Here is a 14,209-nt window from a genome sequence, read left to right on the forward strand (position 1 = left end):
CTGGTCATTCTGTTGGTTTACCAGTGAAAAGCCATTGGGCAGCTGGGTCGGTTACCGAACTTGTAAAATGGGTTCCCGCATGGAACAATAGAAAAGCAGGTGACGATGCGAGGCAAACATTCACCCGGATTCTCTTCCTGCTGTGATGCTGCAGACCCTAATGAGTCTGTGACGTCACCTCTCACGTCCTTACCACTCCCCGTGAAGGACCCTCTGTGCGGCTTCCAGGCTTTCTTAATTAAGAACCCGGTTCTGCCCTTCGCTTCTGTTCGGTCTTCAATGTTCCCTCTTATAGGGCCACACGTGTGTCTGTTAGGAAAGTAATATTGTTGCTCACGGTCATTTGGTGTGATGACCATGGCCTCCAGTCTCCAGCAGTTCCATGGGCGTGGTAAAGGCTCGCCGAAGTGGCAGTGGGATGCTCAGCCCCTAGAAGCAGCGTCACTGGTGGCAGTGACAAGGCGTGTTGCGTCCCTTCCACCCTCCAAGCCTCCTCCCTCCTCGCTCTCTGACAGGAAATCAGAGGGCTGCGGCCTGGTAGTGCCTCGGGCCTCCTCCTCCTCACTGGCCGAGGCCTGAGTGTTGCGCTTTGAATAAAGTGGTTCGGCGTGCGACGCTCGAGCCCTGTCAGCGGAGGAGGAAGACGCGACCTCAGGCTCTGCAAGGCCACCGTGCTCCTTCTGCCCCCCCCCGGACGGGAAGAGCGCGTGAGGGGATCGTGAGGGTTGCAGGGAGCGGCAGGCCCGGATTCAGGCACAGGCTGCCTATGGCCAACTGCCCCAGGGCGCCGCGTTGTTATAGGCGCCGGGAGGGACATCACCGCCGCTGCCCAAGCCTAAGCCCAAATCTTCGGCTGCGCCGCCGTTTCCCTCCTCCTGTGGCACAGGCTCCGGTTTACGGCAAGGAAGGGGGGGGGGGGGGCGGGGGGAGGGAGTCAGCACGGGGCCTTCAGCAGAGCTCTCGCGCCAATGGACTCCGCGGTGCCCGGCCCTGGTACAGGTTTCCCCCCGTGAGAGGACGCTCATGCTGGAGGAAGGGAGAGCCACAGGGTCCCTCTGCCCGAGAGAGCTGCTGAGGTTCTCACGCTGATTGATTTATTTTCTTCATCTTCTGTTGCTGCTTCCAGCCCAAACTTCGAGGTGAGACAGGGAGGGAGGGAGGGAGAGATGCCTTGAGAAGAGGATTTGGGCAGGAGGGATTGTACCCTCTCCCCTGCAGGGAGGAAGGGGGGGGGAATCACTCCCCCTCCCCATTGCTTATGAGAGCAGGCCTCCTTAATTCAGCCCTGGGGAGTGAACCGAGGTGAGCGAGGGGATTATGGGGGTGGGGGGGGCAATGATGGAACCAGGGTGACTGAGGGCATTGGGTGGGGGGAAGGAGAAGGAGGAAGGTGAGTGGGGGGGAGTGAACGAGGGAGAGGGAGGCAACTAAGTTGTGTGAGGGATCGGGTTGGGGGGTGAATGAGAGTGAATGAGGGGATGATGGGGGGGGTGGAGGGAGTGAATGAGGGTAAGTAAGGGCATGGGGGAGGGAAATGAACCCGGGAGAAGGAGGGGATGGGGGAGCAGGTGTGAGGAGATAAGTGAATGAGGAGAGGGAGGGGAAGGGTGGAAGAGTGACTGAGGGGAGAGAGTAGAGTAGAGAGAGTAAAAGTGCCTGAGGATTGTGGATGGAGGGAGTGGCATTGTGAAAGTGAGGGAGGAAAGAGAGAGGAGATTGAGAGGCATGGGGGGTTGGGGTGAGGGGGATATGGAGAAGGGATAGGGGTGTGGTTATTTTTTTTTTGGGGGGGGGGGCTGTAGCTTGCTTCCTTCTCCCTCTTCCCAGTCTCCTTCCTTTTCTTCCACCCCCCCCATTCCCAGTCCTCTCTCTTTCCTCCTCCTCCTCCTCCTCCTCCTCCTCCTCCCTCCTCCTCCTCTTCCCCCTTCCCGCTCACCATCCACCTCCCCCCCCCCCCCCATTCCTGAGCCCTCTTCCCTCCCCTCCTCCCCTCCTTCCCCCTGAATCCCCGTCCTCTCCTCACTCTCTCCGCCTCTGCCCATGAATCGGGGTCTGCTCCAGGTCCCTTCTGCCGGAGGGGCCGGGCCTGACCAGGCCCTGCTCTCTGGCCCTCCATCCCAGGCTCCCTCGCATATCCCCCTCCACCCCTCCTGCCTAACATTCCTTCTTCCCTTCCCTCCTCTGAGATCTCCTCTCTCCCCATTCCCAGGTCTCTTCCTCCCCAGCCCCAGTCAACACTAAAATCCCTTTCCCTCTAAATCAAGAACTTAAATGGACGCCGAAATGTCAGGAAGTTACTTTTATTTACGTACAGTAAAACAAAAAAAAAGCACGTTGGAATTGCAAATCCATGCAAAATTAGGCAGTTCTGCCACATGGCTGCAGCTGAATTTGTGGTAAAAAAAAAAAAAAATCTGCCACAGAGTTTAACTCTGATAACGACATCCCCCCCCCCCCCCCCCCGAGGGCCGCTGCTGTGGATGTGAGAGAAACGTGTCTCGGTTCTCTGTCTCACCCCTAGAAACGGACCGTCGCCGGGGAAATCCCAGCATGTTACTGAGGATTAAACGGGAGGACGAGCCGGACGCCCGGGATCCCCAGGAGTCGGGAGAGAGGGAGGTCACCCACCCACCCACAGGTGAGTAATGAGGACAAATACTGTGCAGGGTGAGAGAGGAGGTACTGCTGCAGGGGGGGAGCACTGCAGGGTAATAACCCAGTAATATTTGATTTAGGTTCTGCCTTTCAGACGCATTCGGGTGCTGTGGGCATTCCTCTGTCCCCCAGAGGGCTCACTAACTTAAATGTGTACCTGAGGCAACGGAGGGTGATGTGTGCCGCCCAAGGTCTCGAGCGGCGGCTGCGGGTGGGACTCGAACCCTGCCTTCCCTGGCTCGTAGTCTGCTGCTCTAATCACTAGGCTGCTCCGCCACGCCATCGTCAACCACGCTGCTCGCTAGGTGGATCGTACAGAACACATGCCGATGACATTCAGCTTTCTTTTCCCACCAAACACGCGTGGAATGACTCGTTGCTATTTCTGGAGCTCTCTTTAATATCTGTTTAAAAAAAAAAAAAAGTTATCACATAACAAACTTAAGTTTAAACTTATCCAAAACCAAAGTACTTATCCTTGGAAATCCTCGTTTTGATAACGTACCATCCTTTATCTGCATCGACATCAGCATCATCACACAAATCCGCAACCTAGGTAGCTTAATAGATCCAAAACTTAAGAACATAAGAAATGGCCATATTGGGTCAGACCAAGGGTCCATCAAGCCCAGCATCCTGTTTCTAACAGAGACCAAACCAGGCCACGAGAACCTGGCAAGTACCTAAGGAGAGCCCATGCTACTGATGCAATTAATTAATCACTAACCAACCTCTTTCCCTTTTTACTCAATTCTCTAACGTTCACTGTTTCAAGGGAAAACCTTGTCCAATTCGCAGTTATCCAAGCACGGAAGGCGTCGCTCACTTGAAACACGGCACATTAAGAAGTGATTCTAAAACTGTGAACCCGGTATCGGACACAGTGGCAAATTCTCCCGAAGTCCCTGAAGCAGGCACGCAGTGTCGAAACACGGCCAATGTCGGACGGGCAGTTCCGTACCCATGAACATCAATAAAGGCGGCGACCTTGAAAAGTATACAACAGAAAAATATAAGTGGGTCGGATAAGCAGCCGGGGAGAAGGGATTTTAAGAAAAAAGAAAAATTTAAAAAGTAGATATTTTCAAGAATAATAAAAGAATAATAGACGGGGGCGAATAAAAAGGATAACTGCGAATCGGTTATCCTTATATGAAGCCCCCGGACAAGGTTTTCCCTTGAAACAGTGAACGTTAGAGAACTGATGCAATTAATAGCAGTGGCTATTCCCTAAGTAAACTTGATTAATAGCAGTTAATGGACTTCTCCTCCAAAACTTATCCAAACCTTTTTTGAACCCAGCTACACTAACTGCACTAACCACATCCTCTGGCAACAAATTCCAGAGCGTAACTTTGACATGCATAACCAAACCTTAATCAGCTCATCCTATGATAAACTTCGCCTTCTGAGACACATAAAGCCACTACTTGATCCAAATCTCTTTCGAGCAATTCTTCAAGCATTAATCCTGTCGGGCCTGGATTTATTGTAACTCTTTACATCTTGGGCCTCCCTCAATCCCACCGTTCCACCTCCTCAACAACTTCAAGCCTTCTGCAGCTCGACTCCTCACTAACAGCACCTCTCCCCCGTTCTTCCTCGGTTACCCTGGCTACCCGTTGAACGGCGCATACACCTACAAAACTCCGTCTGTAATTCAGAACATCGTTTATAATAACTTAACTCTGCCTGGTTGTCCGCTGCACTGCACATCTGCACTCCTTGCAGAAACCCTCAGGTCCAGGAACAAACTCTCGCCACAGATTCCATCCCTCCCCTGATCTCCACGTCCAACCGTAACAAGCGGACGAGCTTTCTGGGTAGCAGGCCCCATCCTCTGGAGCACCCTACCACCGGAGCTAAGACTGACCACAAACAGAAAGGAGTTTAAAACAAACAAAAAAAAGCCCTTAAACGCTACCTCTTCTTGCAAGCTTTCCCCAACCTCAATACCCACTGCATACTCCGTATATCATTTTTGCCTGATTCTGCTGACTTACCTTTATTGCATTCTGTCTTGTTAATTTTTTTATTTTGTTTTTATTTTTATTTATTGTCTTAATGTGTATTTGTGTTGTCAAGTCATGTGGCTGTTTTCTGTGCATTTTATTATGGATGTTTTATTGTAACCCGCCCCGAACTTTGCAGGGCCTGGGGGACATAAATGCCTTTTAAATAAACAGCTTAAATTGTACAGCGTGAGAGGAGGAGGTATAGACGAATTGTAGTGAATACTGTAGAGCAGAGGTCCTCACATTTTTTATGAGAAGGGCCAGAAGTGAACAATTCAAATCGCTGGCGGAGCCCCCTTCAGAGAGATGGCGGAGCATGGTGGGGGAGGGTCCCCTCTTACTGATTTGAAATGCTGGGGAAGGGGGGGGTTAGAGATAGTGGGTCAGATACTGGGGAAAGGGGGGGGGGATATTTATTTATTTAATAATTTTTATATACCGACTTTTCATGCGAGCGTATCAAATCGCTTTACAGTAGCTGGCAAATATTCATTTAAAATATTTGCATTTCCAAAAGAAAAAGGGAAGTAAATACATTAGTTTCATAATATAAATAAAATAAAATAGTAAACTAAATAATCATTAAATTTAAACAGAGAGGCAGTATAGTAAGAGCAGAGATAGTAAAATCAAAATCAAATCAAAATATACATTAGCTTGGTATAAAATCGGTAGTCTGAAGTCATCAGGTTAACAGCTCTTGGAAGGCTTGTGTGAATAGCCAGGTTTTAATGCCCTTTGTAAATAAGTTAATGTCTGCTTCCAGTCGTAATTGCTGTGGGATGGACTTCCATGGTTGGTGTCCAGCAATAGAGAGAGATCTTTCTCTTACATGATTTAGATGCGCAATCTTAGGGGAAGGAGTTGGCAGCATCCCCTGTACCTGTTGATCTGGTGGTTTTTGAAGGGATGTGGAAATGAAGGGATGAAGTTAACCAGTCAATGTTTTCATTGTAGAGCGTTTTATGAATTAGGGACAGGATTTTGTGCTGGGCCCTGTATTTGACCGGCAGCCGGTGAAGGTCCTTTAATATTGGGGTGATATGTTTGGATCTCCTAGTTCCTGTCAAAAGTCTAGCCGCCGAGTCCTGCGGAAGTTGCAATGGTCTTGTAGCATTTGCTGGGAGGCCTAGAAATAATGAACTGCAGTAGTCTAATCTCGACAAAACAAGTGCCTGCAAAACCATTCTAAAATCTTTTGGGAATAGAAGAGGTTTTTAATCTTTTAAGGATTATTTAATTTAAAATAACCATCGTAAGGGACAGGATTACTGGGGGAGGTAATCATAATTCTGCCCCCCCCCCCCTCGCATCTACTCTCTACCTCCCCCTTCCGCCACCCATCGCTCTGCCTTTTTTTTTTTTTTCCTGGTCCCGCGGTGGCGGCGGGAGGGGCAGAGCAGCCCACCGCCCGCTCTGGCGTGGACCGCTGGCGCCGCGAGGAGCTTGGGGCGTTCACGGGCCGGGGGCGCATCCTCTCCTCGCCGCTGGTCTCCTGCCTCACGAGATCAGCGGGGAAGAAGAAGAAGAGCCAAGCCCGCGAGGCTCGAAGGTGCCTGTGGTGCACCGGCAGTTGGCGTCAGGACCAAGACCCGGTGTCCTTCCCGCTGACACCACTGGGACCCCGGTGTGAGGGACTCAGCTGGACAGAGTAAGAGGACAAAAGTCTAGCCGGCAGTGTGAGGTACCGAGCCCGTTTTTTAAAATCAGCCGCTTGGCTATTTTTAACCTCCCCTTCAGCCTTTGCCGTCCTGACTGCCTTCCCTGCTTCTCTCAGCCTTCTCAGATATTCCTCTGTCCTCCTCCTCCTCCTGTGAACCTTTCCAACACCAGCAATTCTCCGCCTGGGGATCCTGACCCAGGAGACCTGCAGGTCACGGGGGGGGGTCACAGGATGAAACCCCGTTAGGAAAAAAAAATCAGGACTTTTAAACCAGGAGGGGTCAGGCTTTTGCAGCCCCTGCTGAGGGTTTTTTGTCAGTGAAAAGCCATCGCTCGGCCCTGATGGTTCCCAGACCCGGGAAAAGCCCGCGATGTTTGCAGGAGAAAGTGTTTTTGAAATCCCCTTTTGTATTCTCTCACCCACACAAACAGACCACGAAATGATCGACCCGAATAGAATATCGTGCATTAAACAAGAAGACGAGATTAAACAAGAAGAAGAGCGGCAGGTCCGGGACCCCCAGGAGTCAGGACAGAGAGAAGTCACCCACTCGTGCACGGGTGAGTGATAGTGACAAAGGTATTGCACAGGGTAAGAGGAGGTATTACCGAGCACATAACATAACTTAATTCCATTGTCATTTTTGCATACAGGAAATGAAAGGAAAAGTCCTGATGTATTATTAGGAATTAAACAAGAGGAAGAGCTGAATATCCAGGATCCTCAGGAGGCGGGGGAGAGAGAAGCTTCTCACTCATCTGCAGGTGATTAATAAAAGTACTGCACAGGGTAACAGGAGGTATTGTAGGATATAGGTGAATAGTAATAAAAACTGTGGAGAGTAAGCGAAGGTGTTAGGTGAGTAATACTGTACAGAGTAACGGGATTTACTGTTACATTTTGGCATGGATGTGAACCCCGGGCCGAGGTGAGAGATGACGCCGCCCATCAGGGAGGAGCCCTGTGGGCCTCACCGTCGGTAGGCGCGGTCTCGGAGGCTTAGGACACTGCTGTAAGAGAGACTGCAGTTCCCGTGGAGCGGGGACTGCAGTTGAGATTCAGTTCTTGAGAAAGGAGTATGCCCAGGGTAATACCTCAGATGTAGATATCCTGTAGTGACCCGCGGAGCAGGCTACGCCAGGCAGCCTTCTCAGTGATGAAGCAATTACCTACGATGTGCAGATCCGGTAGTGGCCCGCAGCGCGGGGTATGCCGAGGATGACCGTACGACGATGGTGATGCTGAGGTAGTCAGAGGTACGGAAGCTCAGAAGGTTCCTGAAGAGGTTGAGGCAGCGATCTGCAGCGCAGGGTATGGTGGGGCGAATCCTACTGAGGAGGACGCGGTAGTGGCCCGAGGCACGGGGTACACCGCAGTGAATCCCAGCAAGGCTTGGTAGAGTAGAAGTACAAAGAAAATACTCACGAGACGTGGTTCCAAGGGAAGTCCTGAGAAGCAGAACAAACAGGAGTTCAAGGCAGGAAGGCCCTCCGAGGAGCGGATAGCCTAGGAACGCGGAAGAGCCCCCGAGGAGCGGGTACTCGGAGCTTTCACACAGCGAGCCAGAAACTGGAACCGATAGTCCAAGTGAGGTGGATTCAGCAATGAGGAAACTCCTTGCTAACTCGTCAGTCCATAGGGCCGGTCTGCTTAAGTACAGGTAGCGAGACTAGGTCATCCGGAGGGGACGCCCCCGAGGTTCCCGCCATGACGTGTACATAGCTGGTCCATGCGCGGGCGTCTATGTGACTCCAGAGGCAAGACGGCGGTCGGCAGCACCCACGCCATCCCGGGAACGCCAGGGACGTCGGCAGTGACTGGCGGAAGCCGCCACTCGTCCTAGATTTGATGGTGCAGCGAAAAAAAAAGAGGTGAACATGAGAAGTCGCAGCCGTTTGTGACCGGACGCAATATTTACAGAGTACATGTGAGTAATTCTGTACAGAATATGAAGAGGTATTAGAATACAGGCGAGAATACAGTAGGAGGGATTACAGATAAGAACATAAGAGCATGCCATGCTGGGTCAGACCAAGGATCCATCAAGCCCAGCATCCTGTTTCCAGCAGAGGCCAAACCAGGCCACAAGAACCTGGCAATTATCTAATGCTACTGATGCCAGTAATATTAGAGGCCATTCTCTAAGTAAACTTGATTAATAGCAGTTAATGGATTTCTCCTCCAAGAACTTATCCAAACCTTTTTTGAACCCAGCTACACTAACTTCACTAACCACATCCTCTGGCAACAAATTCCAGAGCTTAACTGTGCATTGAGTATTTTCTCCGATTATTCTTAAATGTGCTACTTGCTAACTTCATGGAATGCCCCGTAGTCCTTCTATTATTGGAAAGAGTAAATAATTGATTCACATCTACTCGTTCAAGACCTCTCATGATCTTAAACACCTCTATCATATCCCCCCTCAGCCGTCTCTTCTCCAAGCTGAACAGCCCTAACCTCTTCAGCCTTTCCTCATAGGGGAGCTGTTCCATTCCCTTTATCATTTTGGTTGCCCTTCTCTGTACCTTCTCCATCGCAATTATATCTTTTTTGAGATGCGGTGACCAGAATTGTACACAGTATTCAAGGTGCGGTCTCACCATGGAGCGATACAGAGGCATTATGACATTTTCCGTTCTATTAATCATTCCCTTCCTAATAATTCCTAACATTCTGTTTGCTTTTTTGACTGCTGCAGCACACTGAGCCGACGATTTCAATGTATTATCCACTATGACGCCTAGATCTCTTTCCTGGATGGTAGCTCCTAATATGGAACCTAACATTGTGTAACTACAGCAAGGGTTATTTTTCCCTATATGCATCACCTTGCACTTGTCCACATTAAATTTCATCTGCCATTTGGATGCCCAATCTTCCAGCCTCACAAGGTCCTCCTGTAATGTATCACAGTCTGCTTTTGATTTAACTACTCTGAATAATTTTGTATCTTCCGCAAATTTGATAACCTCACTCGTCGTATTCCTTTGTGAGTATTAATAAAAATTGTATATACTAAGAGGAGGTATTAGAAAGCGCAGGTGAGAAATAAATTCTATAAACAGGAGGTATTAGAGGGCGGGTGAGTAATAAGAGCACATACTGCACAGAGTAAGAGGAGGTGTTAGAGAGCATACAGGTGAGTAATAACTTAATTCCTTTTTTATTCTCACATACAGGGCATGAAAGGATCAATCCTGACTTATTATTAAGGATTAAACATGAGGACGAGTCGTACATCCAGGATCCCCAGGAGTCAGGAGAGAGAGAAGTGACTCACTCTTACACAGGTGAGTAATAATAACAAATACTATAACCAGTAATAGGGAATATTGTAGGATACAGGTCAGTAATAAGGAAGCAATAGAGAGAGAGAGGAGGTGTTAGCATTTATGTGGGTAATTAATACTATACAGAGTAGCAGGAGATTTTACAGAGATGAGGTGAATAATACTGTATAGAGCAAGAAGAAATACTGCAGCGTACAGGTGAGTAATAATACTGCAGGTAATTGTTTTTATGTTGTTTTATCGTTTTATGAATTATGCATGTATTTTGTATGCTGTCTTGGGCGATTTTTTTGTAAATTGGGAAGGTGGGTAATAAATATATTAAATAAAAAAGAGAATAAAAGAGTATAGATGAGCAGAGGTGAGTGTGAGTCCTCGGGCCACGGCACAACCCCGGGATAAGGCTCCACGGAACATGCCACGGGCAGGCGAGCGCATCTGGGCAGGGGCTGGGCAGGGACCCTTGGGAACATTCAGGCCTCCGCTGAACCCGCACGCACGGTGGTGAGACCCGGCAGCACAATGCTGGACTCTGGGGTGGCCCTCCGGCCACTCAGTAGCTCTTTCGCACCTGCTGCTTAGAAACAGCTTGTGTACCAGGACAGACTGAAGGCTGAGGACAGGAGATGACTCTGGTGATGAGGACATGAGACAGGCACAGAAGTCTTGAAACGTCAATGAAGGCACTGAAGTCTTAGACGAGACAAAGGCACTGAGGGCTTGGACACAGGTTCCCTGTACGTACCCGGATCAGTCCAGACTCCTGGGTTTATTCATCCCTGCCAGCAGGTGGAGACAGAGAAAGTTTAACTGACACTGCTTGATAAGCCCTTGTGCCACCTGCAGTTCCTCAGTATTTCTCTGTCTCCAGCAGATGGTTACTGATGCATAAACCTGCAGTTTGTTCCAGTATTTTTCTTTTTGATTTTGTTCTGAGCCTTCCTCCCAGGGGTTGGGGTTTCTAGTGAGGGACCCCTACCCTGTTTGGTTGAGGCGGACGGGCTGGGGGTCGGTGACCCTTTCGTACGTCCGCTCGCCAGGTAACCGCGAGGTGCACATCTGGTGGTCCAGATCCCTCCCTTTCACGTGCTGGCTCCTTATTTTGTTTCCTCACTTTCCGCTCCTGTTTTAATTCACTTGCTGAATTGAGCTGGACAGCTCTTTTCAGTGCTAGGAGTAGGAATTGCAATGAGGCTGCTTTTAGAGCAGTAAAGTTGAAAAAAACAAAACGGCAGCGCAGGAGCAGGTAGAAATGACAGCCTAGGTCAGCTCTCTCCCCCCCCCACCCCCCCACACACGGTTTTGGAGGTTTTTTTGTTTTTTTTCTATTTTGCTTTCCCTGCTTGATTGGGCTGCCAGCAATGCGATGTTGAGGGTTGTGGCTTGCCGGGCATGTGAAGCGACTCCCACACGGCTGAATCGCCGATGTCTGTGTTCAGCCTGCATTTCGGGGGGGGGGGGGCCCCTCTGAGCTCCCTGTGCCTGCCAAACGGAGGAAAGTTGTTTCTTCTCCTCCTCCTGCAGCTCTGAGTGGTTCAGTCCGCGTGCAGTTGCTCGGCACGGTAACCGTGGGAACAGCAGCCATTTTGGATCCCCATGTGATCGGGTGCCCTTTCCTAACCTGGCGTGCTCACTGTATCCCTTCAGTCTTTCTGTGTCTCCAGCAGATGAAGGAGGTGCAAACCCTGCAATCTTGCCCTGATTTAAGGGTTGAGACGCTATCCCTTTAAAAAAAAAAAAAAAAAAAAAAAAAAAAAAAAAGTGTAGGTTTCTGTTTTTGTTTTAATCTTACACTTCTACAGCGAATCAAGCTACTAAAGAAATCTTCCCGGGGGTAGTTAGGTTCGAGTGAGCCATCCCCCCCCCTCGGTAGAAGGCTCAGGAGCCGGGGTTGGTTACCCCGCGGGGCTCCCTCGCAGGTAAGACGCAGGAGAAGATTACCGGTGGTCCGGTCCCTCTTCTTCTTTGCGACCCCGATTGAATTTTACAAAAAAAAAAAAAAAGGCAGCCTGCCGGTTTTCTTTCTTGCTTCTCTTTAGCAGCTGCACTGCGCTTTCGATCGGGGGCCGTCTGGGCGTCTTTTAGAGCTTTTTCGGGCTCCCTGTCTCGCTTCCTCTGCCGCGTTGTTTCCCCCCCCCCCCCCACACACACACACACACACACAGACACACTGATTTTCATGCCGCGGCCATCTTCCTGTGTTGCCTGTGGGGAGTCTTCTTCCAGACTCTCCCGCGCAGGTCTTTGTCTGCAGTGTATTTCGGGGGGGGGGGGGGGGAAGGTAGCTCCTTTCAGGCTGCCAGCAGCCTGTCTACGCCCCGAGAGGCAGTAAAAAGGACAGCACCTCGGGAAGCCCGGGCCGATCCGTTTCCCCTCAGCATGGGAATGGCGGCCATTTTGAAAACATTTGCTGCTGCTGAAGCAAAAGCAATGGGGTCAGGGGAGCTCCCTCCCGACCTTTCCCCGGTGGATGCAAGCCCGGGGGAGGTGTCTGACCCAGACCAGGAGCCTTTGGAAGATGAACCCGATCCCCTGGTGGGGGAAGGAACTGGTTCTTCGGATTTCTCTTTGGACTTTGTGCTGCTTATGCACAAAGCTTTTTTGGCTTTTCCGCGTTTCAGTCATCTTCCTCAGCCCCCCAGTAAGCTTGCCAAACGTACGGAAGCTCTGGCGTCTCTGCGGGTCGCCAAATTGCTCGTCCGCGGCAGGCGTATCTGCCCTTTCGAATGGAACGGACGGCGGGGCTGCAGACGCGCTGACTCCACCCTTGCCACCTACGGGGGGGGGGGGCAGAAAAGGACCTAGTAAAGCAGTCGCCTCTGGATGGCGACGACCCTAAATCACGTTTATCTCTTCCTGTTCCACAAGGAAGAGTCGGAGCCGCTAATTCCCTCTGTTTTATCTGAACTTGGGGTGGATATCCCCCAGGAAAGGGAAAGGCCCCAGCCAAGGCCTTTCCCTTTCATCCCATGCTGCAACAGCTGATGACCCGGGAGCGGGACGTACCAGATGCCGGTTCAAGAGTGGGAAGGGCTATGGATAAACTTTATCCTCTGCTCGACGAGTCTCTAGAGCTCTTGAAGTCCCCTAAGGTGGACACTTCAGTGTCGGCGGTAACAAATCGAGCCACTATTCCCGTCGCAGGGGCGGCGGCCCTCAAGGATCTACAGGATAGAAAGCTGGAGGTGCTTCTCAAACGGATCTTCGAAGTTTCGGCTTTGGGAATCTGGGCGGCGGTGTGCAGTAGCTATAAGCTGCGGGCGAGCCTCCGCCGGGTCCAACAATTATTCCAGAGAACTGCCACCGGGAGAGTCGGAGCAGGCCGAGCGCTTGGAAGCGGCAGTGGCCTATGGAGCGGATGCTCTGTATGATCTCCTAAGAACTTCCTCTCGCACCATGTCTTCCGCAGTGTCTGCGCCACGGCTTCTTTGGCTGGTCGGCGGATGTCTCATCCAAGGCTCAGTTAGGGGCATTGCCGTTCAAGGGAAAGTTTCTCTTCGGGGGACGACTTGGAGCAGTTGCTAAAGTCCCTGGGTGAGAACAGAGTTCACCAGCTCCCAGAGGACCGACCGAATCCTTCCAGGGGTTTTCCTTCCGCCCGCTCTCGTTTTCGAGGGCAGCGGAGATTCCGGCAGAGCAGACCCCACACCCTTTCGGGGGTGCAGAACCACTCGCGAAGCAAGTTCAGCGACGTCCCTTGTCTCTCCACGACTTCTCAGTGAGATCAGGCTGGCCCATCCCTTGGTTCCTCGGGTTGTCAGAAAATGTGAGAATGTGTTTCTTTGTAATCGTGCATGTACGGTGTAGTCAGTTAAATCACGTTTATATTGAAGCATATGAAATGCAATTTTTACTGTTACTTAGATGAGGGCCTCTTTTGAGATGCCTTCCAACTTCAGACACCTGTGTTCCTTGGAGGCTTAAAAAAAGTATAAGAAACTTTACTTCTTATCTTTGTTCTTGGGGAGTTAGAAAATGAGAACCCCCACCAGGCTACTTTTATCGGGGGGGGGGGGGGGCAAACAAAGTTAACTTTCCTCAATTGGGATGCCTTCCAACTTTCTTATCTTTGTCCTTGGGGGGCTTCAAAATCTGAGCCCCCACCGGCCTGGCTGTTCTGTCTATTTAAACCCCTGTTCAGAACAGTACGGGAGAGGAACGGTAGCGGAGCAAGATAAACTCTGACTGACCGCATGAGAGAGAGACAGTAAAAGGGCTAATTGCTTCATGACATTGGTAAGCCTTTTAATTAGTCATTTTTCTGCATAAGAGAACCCTAGCTAGTATAATTAACCTAGCTAGCATTAGCTAATCATGTACTAGAAAGCATTTATTTTACAATAAAAATGTCTTTAGTGGATATTTATCTAATTGCTATAGTTGCAGTAACTATTGTTATCATACTTATACTTATAGCTCTGTACTGTTTGATGAAGATAAGATTTGAGAAGTATAGCGCTTCATAAAGCTAATTACATGCCTTAAAAGATTCTAACTTTTATCTGAATAAAGAGACTGTTATTTTCATACATCCAGTCTATTATTTTCTCTAAATAACTCTATTGGGGAACCCTCATCTCTAA

General features: G+C 50.1%; 1 protein-coding gene across 3 annotated transcripts in view; it reads left to right on the forward strand.

The window, feature by feature from the left end:
- Positions 1–2,481: 2,481 nt before the first annotated feature.
- LOC115085867 (zinc finger protein 3 homolog) overlaps positions 2,482–14,209 on the forward strand; it is a 38,840-nt gene continuing 27,112 nt past the window's right edge. For all 3 annotated transcript variants that reach the window (XM_029592389.1, XM_029592390.1, XM_029592391.1), the window contains exons 1-4: positions 2,482–2,638; positions 6,765–6,893; positions 6,987–7,097; positions 9,516–9,626. In XM_029592389.1, the coding sequence (XP_029448249.1) occupies positions 2,551–2,638; positions 6,765–6,893; positions 6,987–7,097; positions 9,516–9,626 (439 nt within the window). In that variant the 5' untranslated portion in view covers positions 2,482–2,550. The remainder of the gene's footprint in view (positions 2,639–6,764; positions 6,894–6,986; positions 7,098–9,515; positions 9,627–14,209) is intronic.

This window comes from Rhinatrema bivittatum, chromosome 2 (assembly GCF_901001135.1).
Source record: "Rhinatrema bivittatum chromosome 2, aRhiBiv1.1, whole genome shotgun sequence".
In the NCBI taxonomy this organism is placed as follows: Eukaryota; Metazoa; Chordata; class Amphibia; order Gymnophiona; family Rhinatrematidae; genus Rhinatrema; species Rhinatrema bivittatum.